Here is a 26,988-nt window from a genome sequence, read left to right on the forward strand (position 1 = left end):
TTAAGTCACCTCTAGTGCCTACCACAGCAGGCTGATGACTTCCATGGAATTCATCATAGTGTATATTCAGATGTCAATCCTGAGTAAGGATAAAGTTCATCCAATTTAATTTGCATGGCTTTGTTTGGTTTCAGTAGTGATGTTAAACAAGTATCAGACAGCACCTTTGCTTACTAACACATTTTGAATTTTAACTGAACACAAAAAAGAAAAGTATTCAATTTCTGCCCTCTGTTTTAAGACTAACACTGCTAGTGCTAGTCTCTAAGGAACCGTGAACTTTTTTTCCTGCTGATGAAGACTTCATAAGGTTGTACCATCAGTTCTTAGTACCTTCCAATTTGGCCCCAAAGGTCCTCTCTTCGTCTTAACTGACTGGAATAACGCAGGGTCTTCATCAGCTTTGTAGTCCTGTAATATAAAAAAACCCAGATTCAATATCCTACTGTATTAAGCTTCTGTTCAAGACTACCAAATTGATTCTCCTGAGTGGTCTGGAGCAGGACGGGTGGAGCACATTTGTTAGGCTGGCTTAAGTTTGTGTTGAATACTCCATCACACCCGCTCATTCACTGCTTATCACTAGTGGTGCTCATTATCTGTTTATACTACGATAGCATGCCAGGGCTGCCTTCTAGATCAGAATTTTCTTGTGCTGCGCACTGTGCGACATAAGCACTATCCTATCGGTTTTGTAAACTTTTGAGGGGAAGAGAAAGCAATAATACAGAAACTAGTGTGCTAACATTTTCCAAGCTGCAACATATGTCCACTCCTGAGAACACAGAACAGAAAGGGAAGAAGGCATAAGTGAGCTAACTTGCAAAATTAAAAACTGCATAATCTCAATTTGTGAGACATCACCAGGCTAAGCACAGAGAGGGCAGATGAGTGGCACTGCTTTACAACAGACATTACTGCTTATCATGTCATATACAGTGGGGAAAAAAGCTAATATCCAATAGAGTTGAAAATGACAAATGCTTCCAACATACGGATTTACTTAATTTTACTGATGAGGGGTATGAAAATGATCATTTGATAAAGATGCTACTTTGGAAATTAGGAAAGGATTAAAAACTCTGACCTCAGTAACTGAGAACACGTAAGGTTTACACAATGTATGAAAAACATCAACCTAAGAATACCATTACACCCACACAACCAAGGAGAACTGTAAAAGTCTAAGTTGCTTTAAAGCAGAACAAATGCTTGGTGGGTGCTACGGAAAAGCCCAAGAAAGTTTAGCAGAGTTTAAGGTCTCATTTTTAAAAACAAATTTCAATGAGGACAAAATTTGCAGAACACGGATGGAGCGAACAAAATACCACCAGAAAAGTAGCTACTGGCATTCCCTCTCACTCCTGCATCAGAGAGTTGTCACAATGAATCACATTTGTAAACTGCTTCTAAGATGAATTAAAACTAAACCTTCACCTTTCTAATGCATCCCCCTGTATTCAAAATTAAATACTATCATCAGCAAGATAGACATCAATTTAAAAAAATGGCTCTCTGAATATTAAAACTGAAATATCGATGTTTCTTCTGAGGCATACTGAAGTCATCTAACTACATCTCTGCTGCAGTAGTAGTGTGTTTTGGAGAACTGGTTGCCCTAGACGACTGAGTTGCAAAGTGCTTGTAGACAAAGGCATGAACATAAGCACATGTAAAATAAACCCCAACACTGTAACATTATAGAGCAGGAATTGTCAGACGGAGTTATACAGGAGACCACTCTAATCTAATATTCCGTCTTAGTGGCCAGTAACAGACGCTTCATGGAAGGATGCAAATAACCCAAGACAGAGCTATCACTCCAAGCAGTGAACAGTTTGGTCTTCCCTATTCTGTGGGTTTTTTTCTGGAAAGGATATGAACTCTTCCGTTACAGAGGATCACATAACTGGGTATTCCGCTCCACTTTTATTCTTGGCCTCAGTTGCACACTGTGGTAATTAGTGACTAATGAATTATGAACTGCGCAAAAGTATTTCCCTCTCCCACTGTTCTGAAGGGATTTCATATTTATTCTCCATATTTATTCACCAGGAAAATCCCAAATGAACCTGGGAAAAACAATCCACACAAAAGAATTCCAATCAACTTTCCCCAGCCCTCCCAAAACAGCTCCATTTCCCTATTTTTCATGTTTAACTCATGTAACTTGAATTCAACAGATGGTACTAGTGCATATACAATTAAGGAGCCATTACATGAATTCATTGTTTCAGCTGTCAGAAGTATTGAAGATCACGTGTAACACGACAGTTTTCAAATCTAGATTCTTCCATTAGCACAGAGGAACGAAGGCTACTTCTAGACTGAAATTCCAAATCCACAAAGCAAGGCTACACAAATTAGTTATTAATGCTTTCATAACCATTTTGACACTTACCATGCACTTTTTGCAAGCTAGATGGAACTGGAAAATCCAGGAGGTCCTCTCAGAGGAATCTGTTTTCACTTACAGAAAATCAGCTGTTATTCTCCGATACTTTCCTCTGCCCAATTGTTTCTCATTGTTCCCAGTTCTTTTAATGTACCTACTTACATTGTGTATTAAAATAGGCTGAAGAATATAGATTCCTTTTAATACATTTTTTCCAGCCATTCTGTAATTAATACATCTAGAAAGCATTAATAGGTATTCAGATAAACCTCCATATTAAGCATTCAAATATATACTTTAAGAATTGAGCAAATATTTCCTAGAAACATCTACGTGAGTCAAGACATTCAATCATATTGCTAATCAATATGTTTTATGAACTTCCGCAAAATAGTATTTTCCTCTATTTCTCCCTCTAAACTGAAACAGTATGTTTATTTAAAGAACCCATATAATAGCCAGCCAACTTCAGCAGGGTGCTCCCACAGGTGCTAAGATCATACTTTATCCACCTCACGGGGACAGTTTGAGGAATCAGCACAAGCATTGTACATTAACATTTAAATTCAGCAACATTTAAATGTAAGTCCACTCGAATTATTGTAATTGCAGAAAGACTAATAGCAGTATTTGTCATGTGAATTTTAGTAAAAACCCACTTATTTATGACTTTACTGGAATAAAGCACGTCCTTTTTACAGACATCAAAAAGAGCAAATATATTCCTTCACGTATGATAGCTTCGGCATACAGTATACAGCCCTACCTCTCAATTACTGCTGCACGTGAGCAATAGCACCGAGCAAGACAGCCTGCTGGCTTTGTTCGCAGTCTGTCTGCTCCGGGAGACCAACGGGGGAGGCGAGCAGAGGGCGCACAATTTACAGTGCTTGCCGCCAGCTGTAGACTTCTCATCTCATTAGTTATTTCCAAATACTGTGGGTGAAGACAGCTGCAACCTGCTCAAATCCTCAGGTCCCGCATATTCTGGAGGCTGAATGGGATACGCCTTTTTTTTTTTTTTTTAAAAACAATCCTTGGGTGGAGGAAAAAAAGGCATTTTCTTTATAAGTAAATCACCTTTAAGAAATATATGTAAATACTGCAGCAGAATATTTTCATAGAAGTATATTTAATGTTTTAAATTACTGATTATGACTGCCTTTTAACAATTTCACTCAAACACTGGATGGAAGACACTGAGAAAAGGATCGAACTATAGTAATGGCTAAACAATTTTCCAATAAATGTTTTGTTCTCGATAACTAATTCCTGGCACGAGTATTGCTGCTGTTTTGGGGTAGCAATATGCTAAACAGAACCACAAAATACAAGAGCTTCCATATTTTAGTGCCAGTTTTGTAAATAAAACCAGGTACTGCATTGAGACAACCCTGAATTTCTTAGTTCGATTGTCTGAATATCCTAACAAGGTAGAGCTCATACCGCAGTGGTGTGGGGCATATGGATATCCATACCATATACTTCATTTGCACTAGCGATACCCAGAGGATGCTGCCTGGCCTGCTGTCCCAGCTGTAAGCACAGTCTCGCAGCATTGTATGACAACATCATATTTAGGATGTTCTCAGAGTATCTCTGTGCTTTCTTTAGAGGGAAAGAGAAGAAAGTGCAATAATTATAAAGAGATTGCTGTCATGCTTGCATCGATCACTACAGAGCACAACAGACCAAACCTAAAAGCAACAGAAGGAAAATACCAAAATGAGCCTAACATATGTAATATCCTGGGATATTAGGAAACCGGGAGAGAACATAACACAAAATATCTTATGACACTAAAATTCTGTGGTACATCTGTATTTTAAATATTACATTAATTTTGGTACCCTTTTCTCTAGAAGAATACATTAGAAGTGGAAGAGATACAGAAGACAGCAAGAATGATTAATTATGGAACAAACTCCATTCAAATAACAAAGTAAACCATGAATCTTCAGCCTGGAAAAGACATGACTGAGAGGGATAAAATATGGAAAACTGTAAAACGAGAGAGGGGATATATGTAGTTAGGGGCTGGAGCTAGTAGAAGCTGAAAACTATAACCAGATAAAATTGTCAGCAATCCAAACCAAAAATTTTAAACTACTTTCAACACAAACACAGGCAGAATACTGCCTACTCCATCAGCAGTCAATAATGATCAAGAAAGAAAGAAAGAAGGCACAGGCATCTTTTAGAAGGGAGTGTTTTTTTGAAAATCTTTTGCTGAAGGAAATGAATTCCCTTCTGATAGGCAGCGCTTGCCTGAGCCCGTGTGTTTGTGCTGCAACAGTGACATGTTTCTAGGCCACAGAACTTTTTTTCCGAACTGTTCACTAGAAGGACAGATAAGCTGCAGTTTTGACTCCTTACTAAAGCTACAGTAGTGCATCTTCATGAAGAGCAGGATGTAATTTGGACTGTTTCTTTACAGCGGCACACTCTGCAGAGATTTCTCTACATAACCGTCAAAGAGAAAGATTACACCAGACAGCACAGCTCATCAGCACTGGATTTACCATGGAAAGCCCCAATATAGAGAATGCAGCGAACCACTTCGTTTTAACAATAACCATCTCAAATTAAGTGCAATTCTTACCATTGAAACAGAAAATTAAAACACAGTTTATTAATCAATGCTATACTTTAGGAAAGGCAGTGCAGGGAATTAGACTATTTTGAACAATTTTCTGACCCATGAAACAATCTGTGCTGCAATAACATGTTGAGGCACCAAAATGCATAAAAAGGTAGAAAGCAGAACATCTCTTCCCTAAGTGGAAAGATAATAATAATAATAATAATACAACAGTATTGCAGAGATGGTGAATTCGTAATATTATTTATGTTAATACTATTTACATTTTATTATTTATATACTTATTATTTTGCATGATATTATAGAAATAAATTTATTATTTATCATAATTGTTATGTTTATATTATTTGTCATGCCTTCTGGTTCCAGTTAGACAACACTGAATGTAATTGCTGCCCAACTAGCCCTTCTACACCCGTTCCACTTGGGAAGGAGGGGGAGTAAGCAGCAGAGCGGAGGTTTTTACCTTCCTTAACATCCAGTGTTGATCACTACTGGAAAAAGCACTGTTGTGGTCCAATCTGAAAATGTCAATGCCAGTAAGAAAAATCCACAGCAGACTGGATGAATCACTCTGCATAAGATTATAAAGTGCATATATTTTGGCTAGGTGACGTTACTTGTAACTAGACTGTACCTTTGTACTAGCTTATAAGACCCACGACAAAATCACTTTCAAAGATCAAAACCCCTTCACTCTAAACTTGTCACCAAAATAACTGCCATCACTCTTTATAGTCCTGTAGTATCCAGTACCTGGAACAGACAGGAAGAATCAACATACTCTGAGAAGCTTACACGGGACTAACACATGCCTCACGACACCAGCAAGATAGCCAGGGTTAAACACACACCAAAGATGTAACGCCTCAACTCACTAGAAGTTGCCATAAGGCATTGTCAAAAATCTGCAATAAAATGGTTCTAAGCATGCTTATAAATATAGAAATTTAACTGATCTACTTTCCTTTGTAAGCACTACAATGCGAGATCCACATAAAATATTAATTAAAAACCCCCAAACTTAAGAAGTCAGCATCCTTGCTTGAAGAAAGCTAAACAAACTTCAGAAAACAAGGCTTTCTCTCCACCAGAAAGACAGCTTCCACATTCCATATAACGCAGAAGTATAAATGGTCTTGCCACATGATTAAAGTGAAATACACTTGGCAATTTCTACATTTGTATTGCAACCTCCTTCCTGAAAAAAAGAAACAAAGCAAAAATATCAACAAACATCACTATTTCCAAGTAACAGACTGTTCATCCAAAATCCTCCAAAACTTTAGTATTAAAAATTGCATTCACTAACAAACCCTGTGGTATCTCGTACCATAAGTACTTCATAGCCATATGTTATGGTATATACCACGCAAGCTTACAGAAACGCACTGTAGGATGCAATTTTTCAAACACACAACGATCAGAAAACTTGCTAAGGTAAGAACTTTGCTTACATATGCAATCTTTGTTTTGGCATTTTGGCATTTAAACTCATTTACATATGCAACCTTGATCTGCCTGGTTTATGTTGTGGAATTATTTGACCGGATACCATAGGGACACCCAAGTCCACACGATACTATGTTATCTGCCATCCTACCTCTCACTGCACAGGGACGGAGGTAAAAAGCAACTGTGCTCTTGCACTTAGGACCCACATATAAGCACAGCTGGAAACACTGGGAAAAAAATGTTATGTATGAGTAAAATGTAGGAATGAAAACAAAAATTCAAAGAAAATAGATGAGGCACGGTAAAGTTTTCTATGCTAGAGACTGCATACAGAAGCTTTGAACCAAGACCTTTCAGGACTCAGTTAACTCAAATCCTGTTAAGGACAGAAAAAAAACCCTGTCTAGATTAAAGTCTAGATGGACAAGAGAGCATTGTAGGAACTCTTCTCAATACACAAACCCTACCAGCGTGCAAGGAAGAAGACTGGACTACAGCCAAAGTACAAATAAACAACAGTTCTTTGCAGAGTTTAAGGAAAATATCTGTGCAGCAAGAGCTTAACTCCTGACAGCAACAAGTCCTTCTTAGGAAGAAAAACAGGCAGCTGTTGGAACAAATATTACAGCTAAAAACCCCCGAAGCCCTCTTGAAAGCTAGACAGGCAAAACATCATTATGCAGCAGCATAACAATACAGAGGAGCTAAAAACCATTTCAAAGAAATGCACAAATATCATTTCATAGGCAGTTTCTGCTCAAAATCTCAATATAATATGCATGAATGCAACAAACTGTTATAAAGAATTACTTAGAGAGACTGTGAACCACATACAATAAAGTAATAATCGCAACAAACCCAGAATCCAGGTGCTTCTTTACAATTCTTATTTATAAGACCTGCTAAAAGTAGTAACAGTACTCCTGATAGCTCATAGTTCACTCTATTAAGTAGTACAAAACTTGAAAGAATATATACAGGACAGAATGATTTTAAGAAAACTTTTAGAACCTAACATAAAAATGATACAAGTCTGATGTCTAATCTGCAAATTCATGAAAAAAGCTTCCTGAACATAGAGTGGTGTAAGACTAACTAGGCAGGTGGACACCATTTCTGGCTTTTCAACTCAATATTGCATTAGTTTTTTGAACAGGAGAACATACATGCTATCAGTGTTATTTAGCAGAAAACGCACAGAAAGTTGGCTGTGGAAGGAAATGCATACTAGCACTTTTCTCCAATATGATCCATAGCTCTGTGAATACTCGTTCACAGCACAATAAAAGATCAAAATCAGGTTGATCAAAGTATGCTGTAGTCCCAACTCAGCGCACGATTCCCAAGTCTCATAACTGAAACAATCACCAGCACTATTGTACACTTAACCGATACGCATTCACGTATTTCGGGTAGGTTTAGCTAAATGGCTTTTAATAACAAATGTCTTACAGTCATCATTCCCATCTGCTGAAGAGTCCTGTAGCTCCAGGACAGCTATCAGGTGAACTACTCCCTGCAATCACCTTTGAAAGAATGCCAAGGTTCAAATCAAAAATAAAATCAGCCTTGTTAAATTAGCACAGACATACACTGCAGTGTTGTGCTATGTACTAGAATTTAAAGGTCTCCACGAAAGTGACTGTTTTATAAGACAGTCTGGAAGACATGAAGATTTAGAAGCACCCAGGTCAGTATGAAAAAAGCCTTAGTTAGGGGATAAAAAACAGAAAGAGGGGAGGAAAACCTAGTAAGCTAGAAATAAGTCCTATTTATACATACATAGGTTGTTCCATGGGATGTGCAGTTTAAGATGCATACTTAAAACAGCAAGCCCCGGGCACTACTGAAGGAATTAAGCAAAATTCAAAGCATGTACAAGTTATTCTATTTTCTAAAGCAGTAAATAACATCCCAATATGAAGAAAAGCTGTTTCTGTAAGCAGGCGGAAGATTGGGAGAAAGTAACAGGGCCATCTAATAATCACCTGGGCAAACACTTAATCCTTTGCATCTTTATTCTAAAGAAGTACTGATGGAGGTTGAACAGTTCATCTTTTCAAACTCAATAATTCGGACAAGCCCTTTTCAATAATACAAATGTCCAAGGCAAAGCAGAAAACACACTTTGGGGTGAAAAGTCAGGTCTGTAGCAGTCAGTCTGTTTTCCACATATCTCTGGATACTGGCACCTCAAAGAGCCCTGGTGACCAGGGACACATCCACAGGGTCACTTTCAGGGGGTGCTCTGAGCACCAGACTGTCATTTCTGATGCCTGAATCCTGATCACAAACACATTTTTAAACAAGTCAAGGAATTACAGGATCCACAATCTCCTGGATCTCTCAAGTACTGTAAGTCACTGGGCTTTCCTCAGCAGCAGCTAAATAAAAAGACTGACCACTCCATACCCACAGCCATTGTAGCACTCTTCACTACACAGTAATTTTGTAGGCTCAACTGTAAACACCTAAGGCAGTTTGACAGCGGAGCTTCACAAGACTTGAGAGATAAGTGCTGAATAAAGATATGACTGCATGATCCAAAGTCATCTAGTTGTTATCCACCAGCTGAGCACCAGTAGTGGTCCATACATCCACATACCTGCCTCACCTGGACACCAAAATTAAACAGCCCAGCAGAACTGAAGTCCAACAAAAATCCAGTTTAAGTCAACAGGGCTTTCTCACGCTTCTTCAAAAAGAAATGTTCTTGATTTTTTAAAATAAACTAAGAGGTATATTCTGATCCTTTTGCTAATACATAGAGTCAACTTTATGACCTAGATAAGATGTTCCAAGACTGTTACCAATAAAATGCATGATGATACTAAGCTTCTGGACTAATAATATGGACTTTTTAGATGCCTATCACATGATAAATTAAGTCCGAAAGGGGAGAGATCCACTTATCAGAAAAGCAGCTCTTTCACTCAAGAATCTTTTAACACTCTTTTACAGACTACAAAAGAAAAGCATTTCCTATATTCCATTATATTTCTTCAAACTGTACAAGGAATAGTACTTACTGCACAGCACATAGAAATTCTATCTCTTAAGGCACGCGTTAAGTAATTTGACTGATTTGTATAAAATTGTATTTTTAGAACTTTGTTTCAAGTAATATAATGAAGTCTCACTATGACCTAGAACAAGACATTTAATTTCTTCCTTGTACAAAAAAAAGCTATAAACCTGATTTCAATTTCTTTGTCTTCACTACACTCTACTTTCTTACAAATTGTTTCCAAAAATGTAGCCTCTTCTGATGTTAATTGAGTGTTCACTTCTGCTTACTCTTTAAAAAGTCTTACTCTCCTGGGAAGATATTTTTATATACAAATCACATAAAGCTACATAGATTGTATGCTGGAGATGATTAAGAGAGGGCAGGGTTAAATTTATATCTAAAGAAAGCCACAGATGTTGGCCAAATTATTTCTATACAGACTTAAATGAGCATGAGTTAGCATATGCATGCCATTAGTATCTTAAAGAAATTTACTATTTTTATATTTACGCTGATTGTAGTTCTGAAACTAAAGTAACTTACGCTACAGTGGGTTGGACAAGGTTCATGCACTGAACAAAAGGATAAATCTTGAATATACGAAAACTTCTATCAAAATTGCTGGATCTTATAAATGTAGTTCCATTCTTTCAGTCATACTGTTATCCAAGATAGTACATTTGAGTTGCTTTTCCAGGCAAAATTATGACTGAGAAAATAAATGTACAAATAAAACTTTCCTTTGGCAACACTGACTATCCCTTTTCCCTAAAAAAAAAAAAGAGCACACCAAAAAACCCACCCAGCCACTTAGAATGATAATTCCCAAAGAAGCATCGAAACAACAACAACAAAATGCCATACAACGCACGTGATTTCAGAAACTACCCGACAGAGTGAACTAGTGACTGCTCTAATAGCACTGAACAAAGACGAAGAAACTGTAGGAAAAGAACCTCTGGACAAACAGAATACATGGAAAACAGCTAATGCTTTCATAGGGGACATTTACTTTCCAAAACCAGCAGCCTTCTCTGAAGGCATAAAGTAAGCATGTAGATCAGGGCAATTTTGTTACTATGATGTTCAGTTCCACTGAACTTCCAAAAAAAATTCCTCAAGTTCCATTATCTCACTTCATAAAGATATTAGCATAAATGGAAAGTCTCTCTCATGGAGTCATAAGCAGTAAAGAGACAGAAAACAAAGGCCAGAAACTGCAAATTTTCATAACAGAAGAGACTAAAGTGTGTGTCCCAGAGAATTTCTGCTGTCTAGCTAATCCTTAACTGTCTAGGCAAGGGGGCAAACAAGTGGAGCAGAAAGGGCGTCAGCCTACAGATAACTCAAGAGTTATCAAAGTTTGCATAAGAGTTTGAGTACAAAGTCAGTCTTTGTTTAATGAAGCCAGGACTTTGCAAAACTGACTTTCTGGGAGATGAAATGGAAATGAAAATTTGAATCACATGGAGAAAATTAGTCCCAAGTATTCCTACATAACGATGGGCTATACTGTGAGTTTGAATTTGAAAATATTTGCTCAAAATATTTGCTAAAAGCACAAATGGTGTTAGAAGTTACTAAAAAAAGAAAGAGAATATAGAAACATCAGAGACTTGAGACTCTGGATTAAACCACTCTGCACTCATAGTTTTGATACTCTGTATGTCAAATATACAAAAGAAAAAAGAAAAAAAAAGAAAAAAAGAGGATAATGTACTGAAGATAGTTCCAAGGACTTCCACACATGAAATGGCTTCTACATGAAGAAGGACTTAAAGATAAGGACCCTCAGCTTGGAAAGATAAGGACCCTCAGCTTGGAAAGATACGCTAAAGAGGAGGAGGGGGAACAAAAAGAAAATATGATCAAAATCTGTAAGATAAATTGTGCAGAAAATATAAATAGGAAACATTCTTTCCCCCCGGCCCCCAATTAAATTATCAGTCAGACAAAAAGGAAGTATTTTTTCTCCATACCATCTAACACACTACGGAATTCATGATGCCATAAAGGTCAAAAGTATAAGTGGGTTAAAAAATGGATTAGATGTGCTCATGGGCATATAAGTGGCTAATAAACGCAATAGGCCAGATATAACCACTAGCTCTGGAAGTCCTTTAAATACACACTGATCTGTCAGAGATACGCATCTCCCAGCTTCTAGTATATACTTCCCAAGTTTCTTATCCTTCCACAAGTATCTGCTACTGGCCACTAACAGGATACTGGGTTAGATGGATCTTTGTCCTGAGCCAAAAATATAACTTCTTTTAGCATACCACCATCTGTCAGTCTTCAGTACAAAGGAAACTAGCAACGTCAAAGGCAGGTCATGTCATCTAATAGTGCAAGAGGGCATACAGCATGAGCAGTGCTGTTCACTAAGAGTACTTCAAACAGAATAAATACTTAAGTTCAACACACAGTAATAAGCACAACCCTTTGTTTACACATACTGTGATCAAGCAAGCACTCTGACAGATGACAGCATCGTAGCTGTCTGCCACAATTCCAGGCATGGAATAGGGAATGCACAACATACATTTACCTGCCAGTTCAGCTCTAAGGTCATATGGAATGTCTGAAAGAACAAGGGGCAGCAAAACGATTCCTCGCTGCATTAAAATAGGCAAGACACATTTAATTTGGTTTACAGGAAGGTTCTCCAAACAATGTATTTTCACACATGTAAATCCACAGATCATCTGTTAAACATCAGTTAAGCAACAATGCAGGTTATACACCTATGTTGGTAATGCAAATGGAAATTTATAAAGCAGAAATCTTTCCCTTTCCCACACCACAGCCTTTCCCTTCCTTCCTCCCTCTACTTTCCTGCAAAGGAGTCCTCTCCCCAAAATGCAGGATATCCAAGTATTTATTTTCAGAAAATAACAATTAAATAGTATAAAGAACGTCTCCTTGCACAAAACCGAGACAATCAAATTTATTGTGTAAACACAAATTGGTGTCGATATTAGTGCATACCATTTTCCTACTATCCAAAAATTAATGATTACACATAGAACAGCCCAGCTGTTACAATTAAACAAACCAGACAACAACGCCAGTAAATACAGATGTGTAGAAAGCAATAGCAGTAAAAACAAGGAAGTAAGGCAGGCACATAAATAAGTATGGTGAAGCTGCCCTCTAAAGTTGCATAAACCAGCATCTAAAATCAACGTATCCTACCTTCTTATGCAGATTAATCATACACACTATGAAAAATTGGACATGACCCGGCAATGTGCGCTTGCAGCCCAGAAAGCCAGCCGTATCCTGGGCTGCATCAAAAGAAGCGTGGCCAGCAGGTCGAGGGAGGGGATTCTCCTCCTCTGCTCCGCTCCCGTGAGACCTCATCTGGAGCACTGCGTGCAGCTCTGGGGTCCCCAGCACAAGACAGACACTGTTAGAGCCGGTCCAGAGGAGGGCCATGAAAACGATCTGAGGGCTGGAACACCTGTCCTGTGCAGAAAGGCTGAGAGAGTTGGGGTTGTTCAGCCTGGAGACATGAAGGCTCTGGGGAGACCTCACTGCAGCCCTTCAATATATAAAGGGGCCTTATAAGAAAGATGGAGAAAGACTTTTTACCAAGGCCTGTAGTAACAGGACAAGAGGCAACATTTTTAAACTGAGAGAGGGTAGATTTAGATTGGATATAAGGAAGAAGTTTTTTACCATGAGGGTGGTGAGGCACTGGCACAGGTTGCCCAGAGAGGTGGTAGATGCCCCATCCCTGGCAGTGTTCAAGGCCAGGCTGGACGGGGCTTTGAGCAGCCTGGTCTAGTGGAAGGTGTCCCTGCCCATGGCAGGGCGGTTGGACTAGATGATCTTTGAAGGTCCCTTCCAACCCAAACATATGACTATGAGCTGGTTAACAAAAAATTGACAACAGAGGGGAAAAGAATGGGAACTATTACAAATATTAAGTGTTGTCCTATCAGCAAAATCTCAAGACGGCAGATAAAGCTTAACTAGAAATCCCTTCATGTATTTATCTCAGTAGAATTTGATACAATCACATTCAGGGTACCACTGTCTTTTCTGTGCAAAGTGCTATTGAAAAGGCAAGTTGAAAGTGTGCATGCCTAGCACTAAACTTTGCCACACTCACTTCTTCATCTAGCCGCCTACTTCCATCACACGTGTAAGCAAGCTAACACAAACTCCACATAATCCTGGTAAAGATGCTCCTTCCAAATTTATACCTATGCTCTGTGTACAAATTCACTGAGTAACCACGTGCTCTTACTAATAAAATCTGTCCTTCTGAACTTTTGCTCTTCTATCAAGATACTAAGCTTCAAGTTCTCAGAGAAAAGACCACAGACTCCTATGCATAGACTTCTGGGTGTATCCAGGACACTTATGTTTGCCAAAGCAATCACTAAAGATGAAACTGAAAAAGTAATCCCACAGCTTTCAGAAGAGATGAGCAGTTCGTGTCTCGAGAACTATTCCGATGAACAAAGTTTAAAAATAAAACCAGGTCTGGATTTCAATGGCAAAACCGGATTGATGCTCTTGAGATTGCCATAACCCCAGAGTGAAGGATGCGTGGAGGGACAGAATTTAATTTAAAGAATTTGTAACCAAGAAGTAGCAGCAAAAGCACAGGAGTAGCTTGGTGGAGACACTGTGCTCTATCATGCAGGACAGCTGGGATAGATTCTTGCATTTGGTCTCACACACCAAGATGAGCACATAAATGCTTGCTTGACCAAATCAATTACTTTATCTACAATTAAAAGTAAAAACTACACCTGTGCCAAAAGTCTGTTGCCCTTCATGTCTTAGTTGTGCAACTAGAAGTCAAATTCAGTAGGCTGAAGTTGCAAATGCATTTACTAAGTGTGGAACTTCAGAATGAATGATTCTATTCAAGACAATTTTCATTTATCTGTTGGGTAAAATCCATACCATTTTCGTTTATTCACAATCAACACAAAGCATCAATGGAATTAGCTGCATGCTACATCCATATCCCAATAGCAGAGCATTTACTTACTCCTGGTTCTACTTGAGTTCTATCTGCAATGTCAATATGGACAACTTCAACACTCTTCCATGTGTTTGGATCTAAATTGTGCACCTGCAAAAAGAGAAAAAGGAATGATTTCCATGCTGTCTCCTTGCACAGTGGTGCACCTTATGCAGTACATATGCGTGCCATGGATTTTTTTCTGGGCTTCATAAAGGCAGTGTTCTCAAAACCTATCCTTTCTTCCTCTGCCTTTCTAAAAGGGAATAATCTCCACAGTTACAGTTTAATTCACTCACTAACCAATTTTAAACCAGCACAAAGCCTTCACTTGTGCACTCAGGAAACCTAGATTTAAAATTAAGCTGTATTCTTCTGTCACATTTGTTAGCGCTAATGAAGTCAAGCTCTAATTAGAAACATTACCCATTCAGTAATCTGAGCTTTTTGATCTAGAAGGAAGCTGCACAAATTCCAAAGTGCAAATATGGCAGGTTTCAATAACCTGACTAAATCTAGCAGGTTCCCTAAATCATAGGGCTGCCTTTAATATGGACCAGATGAAGTGTGTGGTATGAAGGTATATAAAGGTCTGAAGATGTAACCAGCCTCACACCTGCAGTCTGTCAGGCATACCTAAACTTACAATTATAGCAAGCAGAGCTGTCCAAGAAATACTCTCCTCTGCAGCACATCGAGTGCTGCCGTTCATCGAAGCACTGGAAATATACTGACAACTATTCCTTTGTGGATGGTTTATAAATGTGTTTGTCACTACAGATAAAAAAATCTCCTGAAGAGACCTGTGAACCAAATCAACTGTCTAGGGAGGAAAACAAGAATATCGCCAGCCTGGAAAATTGACAGAAGCAGCTTCAATACATAACTCTACAGAAGCGTACACAGATAAACTCCAATAGCCTTGTGAAACCTGTTTTCAAACAAACTTGTCAGCCTAAGTACGACTAGAATGTCTAAGGTAAAAAACCATAAAATTCAAAAGAACTTATTGAAAATCTATTTAAATATTTGAGTAAGAATCAAGCATCTGCATTGACCTCAACATAAAAAATAGAAACCTTTTCTTGTTCTTGAATCTCGTCAGGTGAGACAGCTTGACCACCTTAGAAGGATTTGAATAATGCTTTTCTTGTTTCACATTAATCACTGGTAGGGCTTTGACTTTGTGTGGTAATTATCCACCATTACCAGGTATAGAATACTTTATCTGGATGACTATGTGTCGAAAGTATTACTAATGCTTGGTATCCAACTCCCAACTCACGTTCTCTGATGTCCCCAAATCTGGTTTATGCCAGGTCTCAATTTTTATGAAGAAGTCATCTTTCATGTATTCATTCTGTAAAAATTAAAATCAAAAAGCATGAGTCTGATTACACCTCTCTGCTTACAGTTTAGATAAGTGATATTACATACAAGTCACTACTAAGCCTTGACTAGCAACACATTCTATGTAAATTATAGAAGAAACAGCCCCCTTACCTACACACTGAAATAGGTACAATGAGATAACTAGTATCTAAATCTTGTCAGCTACAGCAGTAAGTACTAAATTAAAACCAGTCACGTTTGAGAAATCCAACTCTAACTCTGTGCATACAAACAGAAATAATACTTTTACCATCCTTCTTCCTCAACCCTGAAATTCTCTACCTCTGTGTTCAAGTAATTTTCAAATTACTTCAAATTATTTCAAACTAAAATACATTTGTATGTAATTTTTAATAAATGAGACTATTCTGAGAGGCAGGGGTAATAGCTAATAAACACTAGATGTTACTGTATAGCACAATTATGATCATAAATGTCCAGCTACCACTAAATTGTATGTCTAAAGACTAGCACAGAACACTTCTAATTTCAGAAGTAAGAAAGCATACACCAGTGTGCGCATGTATCATGATAAGTCAAGCTAAACAGTTCACAAACTCATTTGTTACTCCTTATGTTGCATCCACCTAGGGACAATCTAAATCAAGTTTGCAAGTGAGCAGATAAAGCAATTTAACATTAAACTTATGAGCTTCCTTAAACAGGTCACCAAAATATATACACAGGGAAATAAAGTATTAATGATCTCTTTCCCATGCATCCTAAACAAACAAACAAAAAACCCCAACACCCCAGCTATGATGATCCATTTAGATTCTCAGTTAACCCATTTTAACTGAGGCAGCATTTCACTTTACAGAAATGGGATTTCAGACAGTTAGGGACTGATTTTATTTCATTGTTCTTCCTGCATTCAAGAGTGTAGAAACCTCTGATTTGGCTTCCCCACCCCCCCTCCTTTTTTAGCATTATGTCTTACCAGGACAAACATTATGCAGCTGTAATGGTAAGTAAGGGCATAAAAGAAGATGTAAAAAATGAAAGCATTTCTCTGACAAATTACAGTTCTTTCTAATTATAGCCATGTGCAGACAAATAAAGTAACAAGGAGGTCTATGCCAGGAACCCTGGCAAGCAAGGCATATATAAAAGGTTGGAGCTAGCTTGCTAGAGTCAGAGTCAATTGTAGCAGTAATAACAGATAAAATACGTTTCAAAAAACCCAACATAGGACTGATAGTAATTCAAATACTCACTGTCACAACTGGTCATTGGAAACACACGCAACGAAAATGAAAAGGAAACACAAAGTGTTATTAGATACAATCATTTCTGAAAAGTCTCACATTTAACGATTGCTTCACAGCACAAGAAACATTCAAAATTAGTCTAACAGCGTTTGTGTGCATCAAGTCCACAGAGTTCAGCAGACTTTGACTTGCTAGCCTTCACCTTAGAAGTTCGTTATAAGATACTTCAAACTATTCAACAGAAACACAAAAGAAACAGAGCCTACTCTTAGAACTTACACAATTAAAAGTATTAAAATAAAGCAGTCACCTTATTCTAACAGACTATGAAGAATTAAATTCTTTCAAACAGGCTCTGTAATAGACCTTAAGAGAATCACCTCTTCAGTCTTATCCTAGGGACACTGGAGACTCAGACTCTGTAGGAACCAGTAAACTGGTCCATTGAGGTTGCTCTTTGGAAGCAGCTCTCCTTTTCAGAAGAGGAGATCTCACAAACGCAATATTAAAATTTGAAATATGTTTTCCACTTGATGGCACGCTCTTTTCTCCTAAACCATTTAAGACCATCCCTCGACTGAACACTGACAGCAAAACACACAATGGGACACCTACTTGTTCTACAGTAGGGATACGCGTTCCAAGCCTTCTCGTGGAACACCAGGGAGCCTTCTGGAGCAATCATCCTTACAAAACCAGGAACTTTACTGTGAAAAACAAACATTGACAATGTTTTTTAAAATTCTGCCAGCTGAAATTCCTCATTGATTTCTTCCACTCTAATAAGAAAGGCACATTCCACGTAAGCACTTTAAAGGTTATGATGTACAAGTTATCCACAGTTAAATGTGCAGGAACTCCAACAATGTTACTGATCACAAAATAATTAGGAAAAAAAATGGGGAAGATAATAATAAGATAATTGAGAGTGAGCTAGAAATAATTTTGGAAGCATTGTGATCACGATGAAAGCTGTGCTTTCTTTTCTCTTCAAGAACAGCAAAGACAACTGTTGAGGGAGAGCGCTGCCCAAGAGATCTCACCTCCAAACTCTCTACCAAAACTGCAGGTTCATCAGTGAGCGAGCCTGTAACTTGGCTGGCCTGCAGCCTAGACGGAAGGCCATTCAGCTATTTCAGCCTTGCCTGAAGAGGAAAACTGCAGCTCACCATAAGCAGCAGAATTACCATCTCTGATAACAATTGCCCTCCCCGGTCCAATAGAGTGCCCATGACAGTTGCCAAAAATTGGATGCTTGGGAAAAAAGTAACAAAATCTGATACAAGAGAAATCTGGTATTACCTAGGAGAATACTTGAGGCTGGTGCCCTTAAGTAGGCGAGTTTAAACAAACTACGTGTACACATGTGTGTAAGGCAGAGACAGAGCTGAATCTATGTAAGCGTTCCATCGTCAATTTTTCTCCAAGGGTGGTGAATAAGTTCCTGTCCTTTTTTCTTTTAGATTCAAGGAAAAAAGCCAACTGATGATTGTTTTTTTTATATTGCAGGAACCTTATGTCCCACTCATCTGGGACTTCTCTTTTTCTAGAATAAGCAAACACAATTCTTTCAGCTCTTCCACACGAGTCATGCTGCCCACACTTCTTTCTACCCTCTAGTTTCTCTCTAGTTTATGCACATCTGAAAGTCCAATGCCCAAAGCCAACCAAATGGAATTACGATCCATACTTTGCGTGCAACAATCCTACATAACACAGCCCAGAAGAAAGTTTGCCTTCATGTTTACTTTCACACAGCTAAGACACTAAACATTCAGATGCTTTTGAACAGTACTGCTGTACTGCATTTATTTCCTGCGTCGTCTTTGTGCCTCCCCCACGGGTGGCCAGCTGTAAACGTATTCAGTTCTTCAACTTTTTAGATCTTTTTCCCCCAATTATAAACATTTGGAATATTAATCCTCACAACTTGACGATATATTACAAATCCTAACAATATGGCTGCCTTTATGGTATTGCAGCCCTCCGGAGTAACATCGACTGTTAACCCCTAGAGGTTTAGACCCAATTTGGGTCAGTTTTCCAAATAACCCAGGTTTTACCCACTCTGAAATGCATGTTGCTTCTGAAAACATTCTTTACCTTACTCATTCTCTCTCAGAAAAACACTACCCTACCACACCACAAGAACTTGTGTGATGCCTTATTGAATGTTTTTAAGGAGCATTCAGGCGGTCAGAACTCTTTCTTAAATACCAGATCACATAAAAACATTCTTCCTTTATAATGCAATAACCATTCTCCTTTTCTCTATCCTTCTGTATCAACATTCCTGTCCTTTGGGCTATCCTACAAAGCATCTGTGATACCAACCCATCATTTCGGCTATATACTAAGAATTCAAATTATTCCTACTTAGAGATGCATTTGCCTATTCACAGATCCGACATTTTGCATGGTTCTCCATTACTCTATCCCACGTATTTAAAATCCACTGTATTTCACATGTTTTCCCACTCACCAGAGCATTCATGCACAATTCAGCAAATTACAGAGTGGTAGAAAAACACAAGTAAGTGCCCCAGAATAGTAAACACTGGAAGGCTGCCCTCACTTTTAAACATTTCTCGCCCAACACCAAGTGACCATAATATGTATCGATGTTTTTCTCACCTCTTTAAATGATAGATTTTGTGAGTATATTGTCCCTTCTCGCCATCCTTTTCATAAGGCTCATTTTTTAAGACTTGAATTCCTTCACCACCTCCTGTTTCATTTTTGCTAGCTTCTGCCACAGAATAAAGTTGCCCAACTTGATACTGAAAAGTTAAGAGAGGTAAAATTTCAATACTAAAGTTAGCAAAACCTTTTAACGCTTAAAAAAATTCAGCTGTTTCCAGTGAAAATTTGGTAGTACAGGCAAAATTATCAGGAAAGTAAAATACACTATATAAAAAATATTTAGTAAAGTATGACAATCTGCTGGCAAAATTTATCTGTAGTTCACAAGCACCAGGTCTACAATCAGCGTGTTTCACACTAATGCAACACTTTGGTATAGCATACCAAATAAGTTATTCTTCATTTTTCTCATCCTAAAAGCAAGGTATATATGTTGTGCTTAATTGTATAAAAGAAATATTATTTTTAGTTTACAGATTTTGAAATGACTGATTTCCAGCTCCAAGCCTCCCAAATTCATACTTTTAACCAACTAGGTACTGCCCTCACAGGACCCATAAAATGCAAACTGTAGAAGAAAGCAAGCAAGCATAACATTTTCCCTCAGAAGTATGTTCAGACATCCTATCGTGACTTTCATTTAAATGTATCTCAGTGCTATTTAAATTGCTGGCTTCACATCTTGGAAGATGATTCCTACCTTCGCCTTTACGAAAAGGCTTAGAGTCACTCAATGCCTTGATCAGCAGGAAAATTCTGCTGCAGTGCAGAATTGCACAACGTTCTTTTCTTGCTTGTAAGCCGTGGAGCGGCTCAGAAACAACTAAAGGTTCTTTGCCTGCAGGCATTTGCCTCCTCTGAAATCCACTGATCTGCAAGAGGTTAACTCTGCTTGACTGTTGGCTTACGCATGTGGCAACTTACCCGCGGCAGACTGGTGAGCACACAGCACAGGAAACATCTGGATCCAGGCTAGTCAGATTTAAATAAGACACTAACACCTTCCCACCCATCACCCCAAAACAAAAGCAGGTTGGATGAGGACATACCTCTTGCACTGAGCAAGGTAAAACCACTCGGCTGAAAGAGGAAAAGAGCAAATTCAACAAAATGAATAATTAGGCTTCATCTGCAGATTACAGACATAAATGTAACAAAGACATTCAAGAAGTATCAAAATGAGTTAATTCAAGTTTTCTTTTTAGAAATGCTCTGTGACAGTAAGGCTGCATGGACATAATGCAACAAACTCAAGTAAAATTCAATGACAGATACGTTACCAAAGGAAAAAAAAGGGGTTAAGACCGTTAGAAGCTGCAGAGAAGAGCCAGGAAATCTAGTATCTACTTCCAGCTCTGCCATAACTTTGTATTGTGCTGAATTTGTTTAAACTTTGAGGCATGAGCTTTTTTCATGTGTTACACAGTAAGCAGTCCCATCTGTACAATTTAAAAGGACAAACGCGCAGGCCCTCGGAGCCTACAAATGAATTTTGGCAATTACAGCAGTTATGAATCATTTAAAAAGCAAGAACAGCTCATATCCTGTTTAGGTGGCAGAAGCAAGTAGATTTTAGGCAAGCAGTTTAGTTCTAATACAATACACTGTACAGTTAACAGCAGTGTCAGGGGATGCAGAAGTTGATTTTTCACAGCAACAGTACACTGCACAGACAGTATTTTTCACTCTCACCTGACATAATAAAATGGACAAAGACAATGCAAATCATCATTGTTGCAGAACAACATCATAGAACAACTGAATTGTTCCTAGAGCTCTTAAGTGATGTTACCTCCTTTACTGACAACCTTATGGTCGTTAAGATTCAATGCAACATGATCATCCTGAAAGCACGAATATGAATTAAGCCTGTCCACTCTTCCAGAGAGGAAGAAAGTTACAGTTAGCTGATTTAACTCTTGCTACCCACTGCTGTGTCCACACTTTGTGAACAGTGAGTTTGACATGTTTTTGTTTAGGTACTACTACGAGAATGACTTCAGCAGCTTGAGTGTCCTGCACTCCCCCTGCACGGCAGAAAATGCAGCAACCTTAAGACAGAAACGATCATCCCTGCGGATCAAATTCAGTCTTGCAATTTCCATGCAACTTTTTCTTTATCCCTCACTGAATAAAGATTTTTCTATTTTAGTCTACTGTGTGCCTCACTGAAACAGTTTTATTTAAACTGTGAAATCTTCAGAGAGAAACTGAGAAAAACATAATCAGCCTCAAATGTTCGCAAGTGTCAGGCTGAAAGCGGAGCTTGCATCCAAACACAGAATGGCCAAATGGCAGTCAAAATAAAATTCTCATAAGGAGCCCTATTATATCTCATTTTACCTGATAAAGAAGTCCTTAAACTATTTTTAAAGCTGGCTAGCAAGACCAATAGGGACAGAAGACACCTGTCTTGGCATTAGCAGATACTGACTCAACACCTAGAGAGGACACATTTGTGGCTTGCAAGGCAGTATAGGGGATTTCTGGGCAACTTCACCTTTAGTCTTTAACAGGACAATATGTAAAATAGGAGTATAATCAGGAAAACATAGCAAACATACAGGTACAAGGAAAGGTGAGGAATTAGAGGAAAGAATTGTAAGGAACAGGTTTTTTTGAACTGAAGAATGATGACAGACAAACAATGCAATAATTCAAAAGAGCTAAGTAGCAAAGAAATCTGATGAGAACTTATAAGTAAGTACACAGCCCACCATTATCTTGTAGGAAATGCAAGAAAGACAGACAGCTTCTCCTACGAGGACTGGTGCAAGCTCTCGCTAAAACGCAAGAAGAGCAGGACACTTGGTTCCGCATGCCGTGCTGCCGGATACAGCGTTGGTACTTCAGTCCTGTCAGGTTGCACCTACTCTCTGAAGTTTAGGTAAATCTTTGAAGTATCCTTGGAAACCTGTTTGGAACCTAAGACACACATTTGCTACTATCTATTATTTTGAACCTACATATCACCTTTACTACCACAGCGGAGGCTACGTACTAGTAGGCTTTGAGGTAATTTAAAGCCAAAGGGTGGGAAGGAGGAACAAACCAGCTAGTGGTTTGCTGGTGGAAGACCTTACAGGAAAGACCTATCCAACGACACAGAGTTCCCGGCACCACCAGGACAGGTAACCGCAGAGCGATGAAGGACACCGACACCGCCCCCGGACCGTCACCACTGCCACTCGAGTTCCTTTCCAAGCAGGATGGGGTCTCGATTCAAAAGCACCCGAGATCTGGTACTCCCCGCAACGCCTGTCAGCTCTGCAGGAGCACACCGACATCGCCGCCTTGGCAAAACACTAGCCCCAAGGGAACGAGTTTGAGAAACTCATGGTGCGGGGACACAACTCGCTTGCTCCGGGGCAGGGATACCAGTCGGGATCACCTCGACTGCAAGCACACACTCGGGCGTGTGCGAAGCCGATGGCGTGTTCACCCGGTGTCAAGCAGCAACTCAAGGCTGAAGCACGGGACGTGGAAGCGGTGCAGCAGCGCACGGGAACGGCAGAGAAGCACAGAGCAGACCCGCGCCCCGGGCCGGCAGCGCTCCCGGCCCCGCGCCGAGCCGCTCCCTCAGCCCCGCGGCGGGGAGGCGGCGGCGACGGCGTCCCGGGCCGGCCCGGATGGGTGCGGCGTCCCGGGGCGCGCCCGCCGCCGCCGCTCGGCCGCCGGACACGGTGGCCCCTCGAGGCCCCGCCCGCAGGAAGGGAGCGGCCGAGGCGGCGGGCCGGGAGCTGCCGGCGCCCCGCGCAGCGGAGCCGAGGGAGGCCCAGCGGGGCGCGGGCCGGAGCGGGCCCTGCCCTGCCCCACCCGGCGGCGCCCGCGCAACCGGGCCCGGCAGGGAGGGGCGCGGGAGGCGCCCGCCGCGCCGGTCCGGGCCCCGGGGCCGCGCCACCGCCCGCCCGCCCCGCCGCCGCCGCCGCCAGCCCCGACTCACAACTCCTTGATCAGCACCATCTTCCCCTCGCAGGCCCGCACTGCGCACGCGCAACCGGCACCGCCTGCCCATGCTGCACCGCGCGCTTCCGGGGAGGCCCCGCCCCCACGGGCCGGCGCGCCCAATCCCGCCGCGCCGTGCGTCCCCGCGCCCGCTCCTGACCTGAGCGCACCCGGGCACGCGACGCGGCGCGCCTGCGCCGGCCGCCGCCAATCCGAGGGCGCGCAGCTCCCGCGAGCGCCCCGCCTCACCCGTAGGCGGCCAATCAGGGCGCGCCGCCAGGCCGGCTCCGTCCCGGTGCCGCCCTCGCCTCGCGTGCCGGCGCGGCGACGTCATCGCTCGGCGACGTCATCGCTCGGCGACGTCATCGCTCGGCGACGTCATCGCTCGGCGACGTCATCGCTCGGCGACGTCATCGCTCGGCGCGCCCCGCGGCGCGGGCGGGGCCGGGCGGGGCCCTGGGCCAAACAGGGCGGGCAGCGCCCCCGAGCGGGCGGGCGGGCCCGGTGTCGGCAGGGGCGCCCCGCCCGGGTCGGTGTGCGCGGCCGGCGGGAGGGGGCCCTGGCGCGGAGGAGCGGGGCCGCGGCACCCGCCGCGCCTGCCGGGCGCCCCCCCGCCGCGGGGAAACCGAGGAGCGGGGCCGTGCCGGCTGCGCCGCCGCTGAACGGGCTGGAGCGGCCGAAGGAGCTGGCCCGCCGCTGGCGCGCGCTCCTCCTCTTCCACCTCCTGCGGCCCCGGAGGAAACGGCGCCGGTAACTGAGATACGCTTGTGGTCGCGGCCGATGAACTCGGCGCTTCACAGCCGCGGGAGGAAGCCGCCCCGCGCGGCCGCAGCGGCCGCTGGGCGAGGGCTCGCTCCGCTGCAACCCGCTCGTTTCCCGCGTTCCCCGCCGTGAAGCGTGACGGCATTTGCTGTTCTGCCCACGCGGACGCCAGCTGACGGAAGCTTCTGTTCACGTGACGCCATCCCAGCGAAGCAGCCCGGCACGTGGGAGATGGCAATTGGAAATGTTTATTCGTGTCGTTTCTTCCCCCAGCGGCACGGCTGGAAAAGAGGGAGCGCAGGTGACAGCTCGGCCTACCGTGCCCGCCGCCCCCCGCCCGGGGTACCGCCTGCCCCTCCTCCGCTTGTCACCCCATCGCTGACCTGGCACTGCCAGCACTGCCCTTCCTTCGGGGCCTGGCACCTCCTCGGCCAATAGTGCTACCAGATCCCTTTTTTTTGGTTGGGTTTTTTTTTTGGGGGGGGGGGGGGAAGCGAAAATTTCCTCATGCAATGTGTTTCAGGCAAAATCCTTTTCTTGCGGATTGCTGTTCCGTTACCTCTGGACTGCCCCTGTTTTGCCACACAAATGAAAACACAATAAATCAGTAACAGAATTGCTAGTGCCTCCACAAAGGGAAAGACACTTCCACTGTTTCATTAAAGGGTGTAACACAAGGAGCCACAATTACTGTGTCCAATGCTGCCCTCTTGTGAGAGAACTTCTTTTATCCTTTATCGCATTCACAGATAACAAGGACACCAGAAATTGATCGGCGAACTGACACACATACAAGGAAGAACAAGACTCAGCCGTTACTGGGCTCAGACCCACCTGCACCCTCTGGTCCCACAGACCTGCTGGTGACATCAGCTTCCATTAAAAACAAAAAAATGAAAAGAGCCTACAAGTCTTAGGCCTCAGAGGCATTGAAAGAAGGGCTGAAATCGGCCCCAAGAGCAGAATACCCAGGGAAGCTCCTTGAGCCTGTAAAGAACCTGAAACACAAGTCCTTGAGGAGAGAAATTGCCTTCGTCCCTCAGGGGGGTGCTGGTGCCAAGCCCCTCTGCATCGGGCAGCTGACGCTACTCAATTTATGACTGTGTGTGGCAGGAGATGAGTTTTACTGAGGCACCTGGTTGGGGGGCAGAGGGGTGGGCCATACATTCACTATAGGCTGAAAGAGCATCCAATCTCCCAGCTCCCTTTTTATCCAACACATTTCTATTAATACAACAATCAAACAGCAGAGCTGGGGCAAGAGAAAAACTGGAGGAGGGCGCAAGCTAGCTAAACCTAGGCATTTAATCCAAAAAGGGAAATGTGCAGAGCTTCCGCGAGTTCAAATAGGGGTTTCTCTAGCAGCAACAAATCTTTAGGTAGGAGTCTCTCAGGTACTACGGAGACATGCAGGATTGAATTCCAGAGCGAAAACAGGAAAATGAAGGAGATGGAGAGGACAACACAGGTGCCAGTGAGTGATGAAGATAAACCAGCTGGAGGTTTTTTATAAATGTACATGAATGGTGAAGCTTAGAGACCTGGAATGAGGAGCAAATGGTAAAAACTGGTTATAACTTGGCTGTTCAGAGCTGGAGCACAGGAGAACTAAGAGAATCCGGGACTGTGTCTTGCAGAGACACCTCATCCCTGGAATGAGGACCCAGCCTTGCTTACCCTCAAAGCCGCTGCTAAGCCATGGGGATACACCTGACCCCTCAACACAGGGCGTAGGAAGGACGACACGGGTCACATTTCCCCAAGCTGCTTCTGTAGGCTGTATTCGGCGCCATCGTTGTTTCCATAGTGTTTAAAGTTTATCCTGTGGCAAAATGATGCCCTAAGAACAAAGCAGCTGGGTAACAGTATTTCTATTTCAGGGTGCTCAAAAATCATAACTCAGGTAAAACTGCAGGATTTACTTAATGTATTCTAAATACATTTATTTGCTTTCTAGTTTCTGAGCATTAGCTTTCATTTTTTTCAGGTTTTTCTTCACAGCTATGCAGACTAGCCACTTTTGCTTTACTCTGTTTGAAATGCTCATACAAATGTTAGACTAGGTAAACTGGAAAGAAAAAAAAACAAAAACAAAAACAACCCCACAACATTCCATGATCTGACAAAGGGGAGGGTGAAACTCTGCAGTTTGGCACTGCGGAAGGGAAATGATTCCTCCTCAAAAAATGGAAATATGTCTGGCTGTGGAACAGTTCACAGCATTTACACTTGCAGAGATTTTCCTTGTGACTAATGCTGCCCTATTCCTGACAAGAGAAAAGTATCATTTTAAATGGACATTTGTGTCAGCTCTTAACTGCACAACTTTAATTTATGGGTAGCTACTGCATTTTAATTCTTCTGTGGGGTAATTGTTGGTGTCCAAAGTGGCTAAGGCAGATTTTTGCACCTTGTTGGACTGTGGTCTCCTGTTTGAGCATCAGTCTCAGCACAACGCCTGTGTTCCCGTGTTTCTGAATGGCATCCTCTTCCCCAGAAGCGACTACTGACCCTATTTCCCAGCTCACCCTTGCCCACCCTTTCCCTTGAGAAGCCATCTTCCCCAAGGTCCGTTTGCCACTAGCT

The 26,988-nt window shown here is 41.8% G+C and overlaps 1 protein-coding gene across 2 annotated transcripts in view; it reads right to left on the reverse strand.

Annotated features, from left to right (window-relative positions):
• The window catches only part of PITPNB (phosphatidylinositol transfer protein beta), a 35,479-nt gene extending 11,814 nt beyond the window's left edge, over window positions 1-23,665 (reverse strand). For both annotated transcript variants that reach the window (XM_050906509.1, XM_050906510.1), the window contains exons 1-8: window positions 23,639-23,665; window positions 20,745-20,775; window positions 19,687-19,832; window positions 17,668-17,759; window positions 17,059-17,066; window positions 15,735-15,809; window positions 14,477-14,560; window positions 334-411 (exon numbers count right to left, since the gene is read on the reverse strand). In XM_050906509.1, the coding sequence (XP_050762466.1) occupies window positions 334-411; window positions 14,477-14,560; window positions 15,735-15,809; window positions 17,059-17,066; window positions 17,668-17,759; window positions 19,687-19,832; window positions 20,745-20,775; window positions 23,639-23,658 (534 nt within the window). In that variant the 5' untranslated portion in view covers window positions 23,659-23,665. The remainder of the gene's footprint in view (window positions 1-333; window positions 412-14,476; window positions 14,561-15,734; window positions 15,810-17,058; window positions 17,067-17,667; window positions 17,760-19,686; window positions 19,833-20,744; window positions 20,776-23,638) is intronic.
• Between the last annotated feature and the right edge of the window lie 3,323 nt (window positions 23,666-26,988).

The sequence above is a fragment of the Gymnogyps californianus genome, chromosome 16, assembly GCF_018139145.2.
Source record: "Gymnogyps californianus isolate 813 chromosome 16, ASM1813914v2, whole genome shotgun sequence".
Taxonomy (NCBI): domain Eukaryota; kingdom Metazoa; phylum Chordata; class Aves; order Accipitriformes; family Cathartidae; genus Gymnogyps; species Gymnogyps californianus.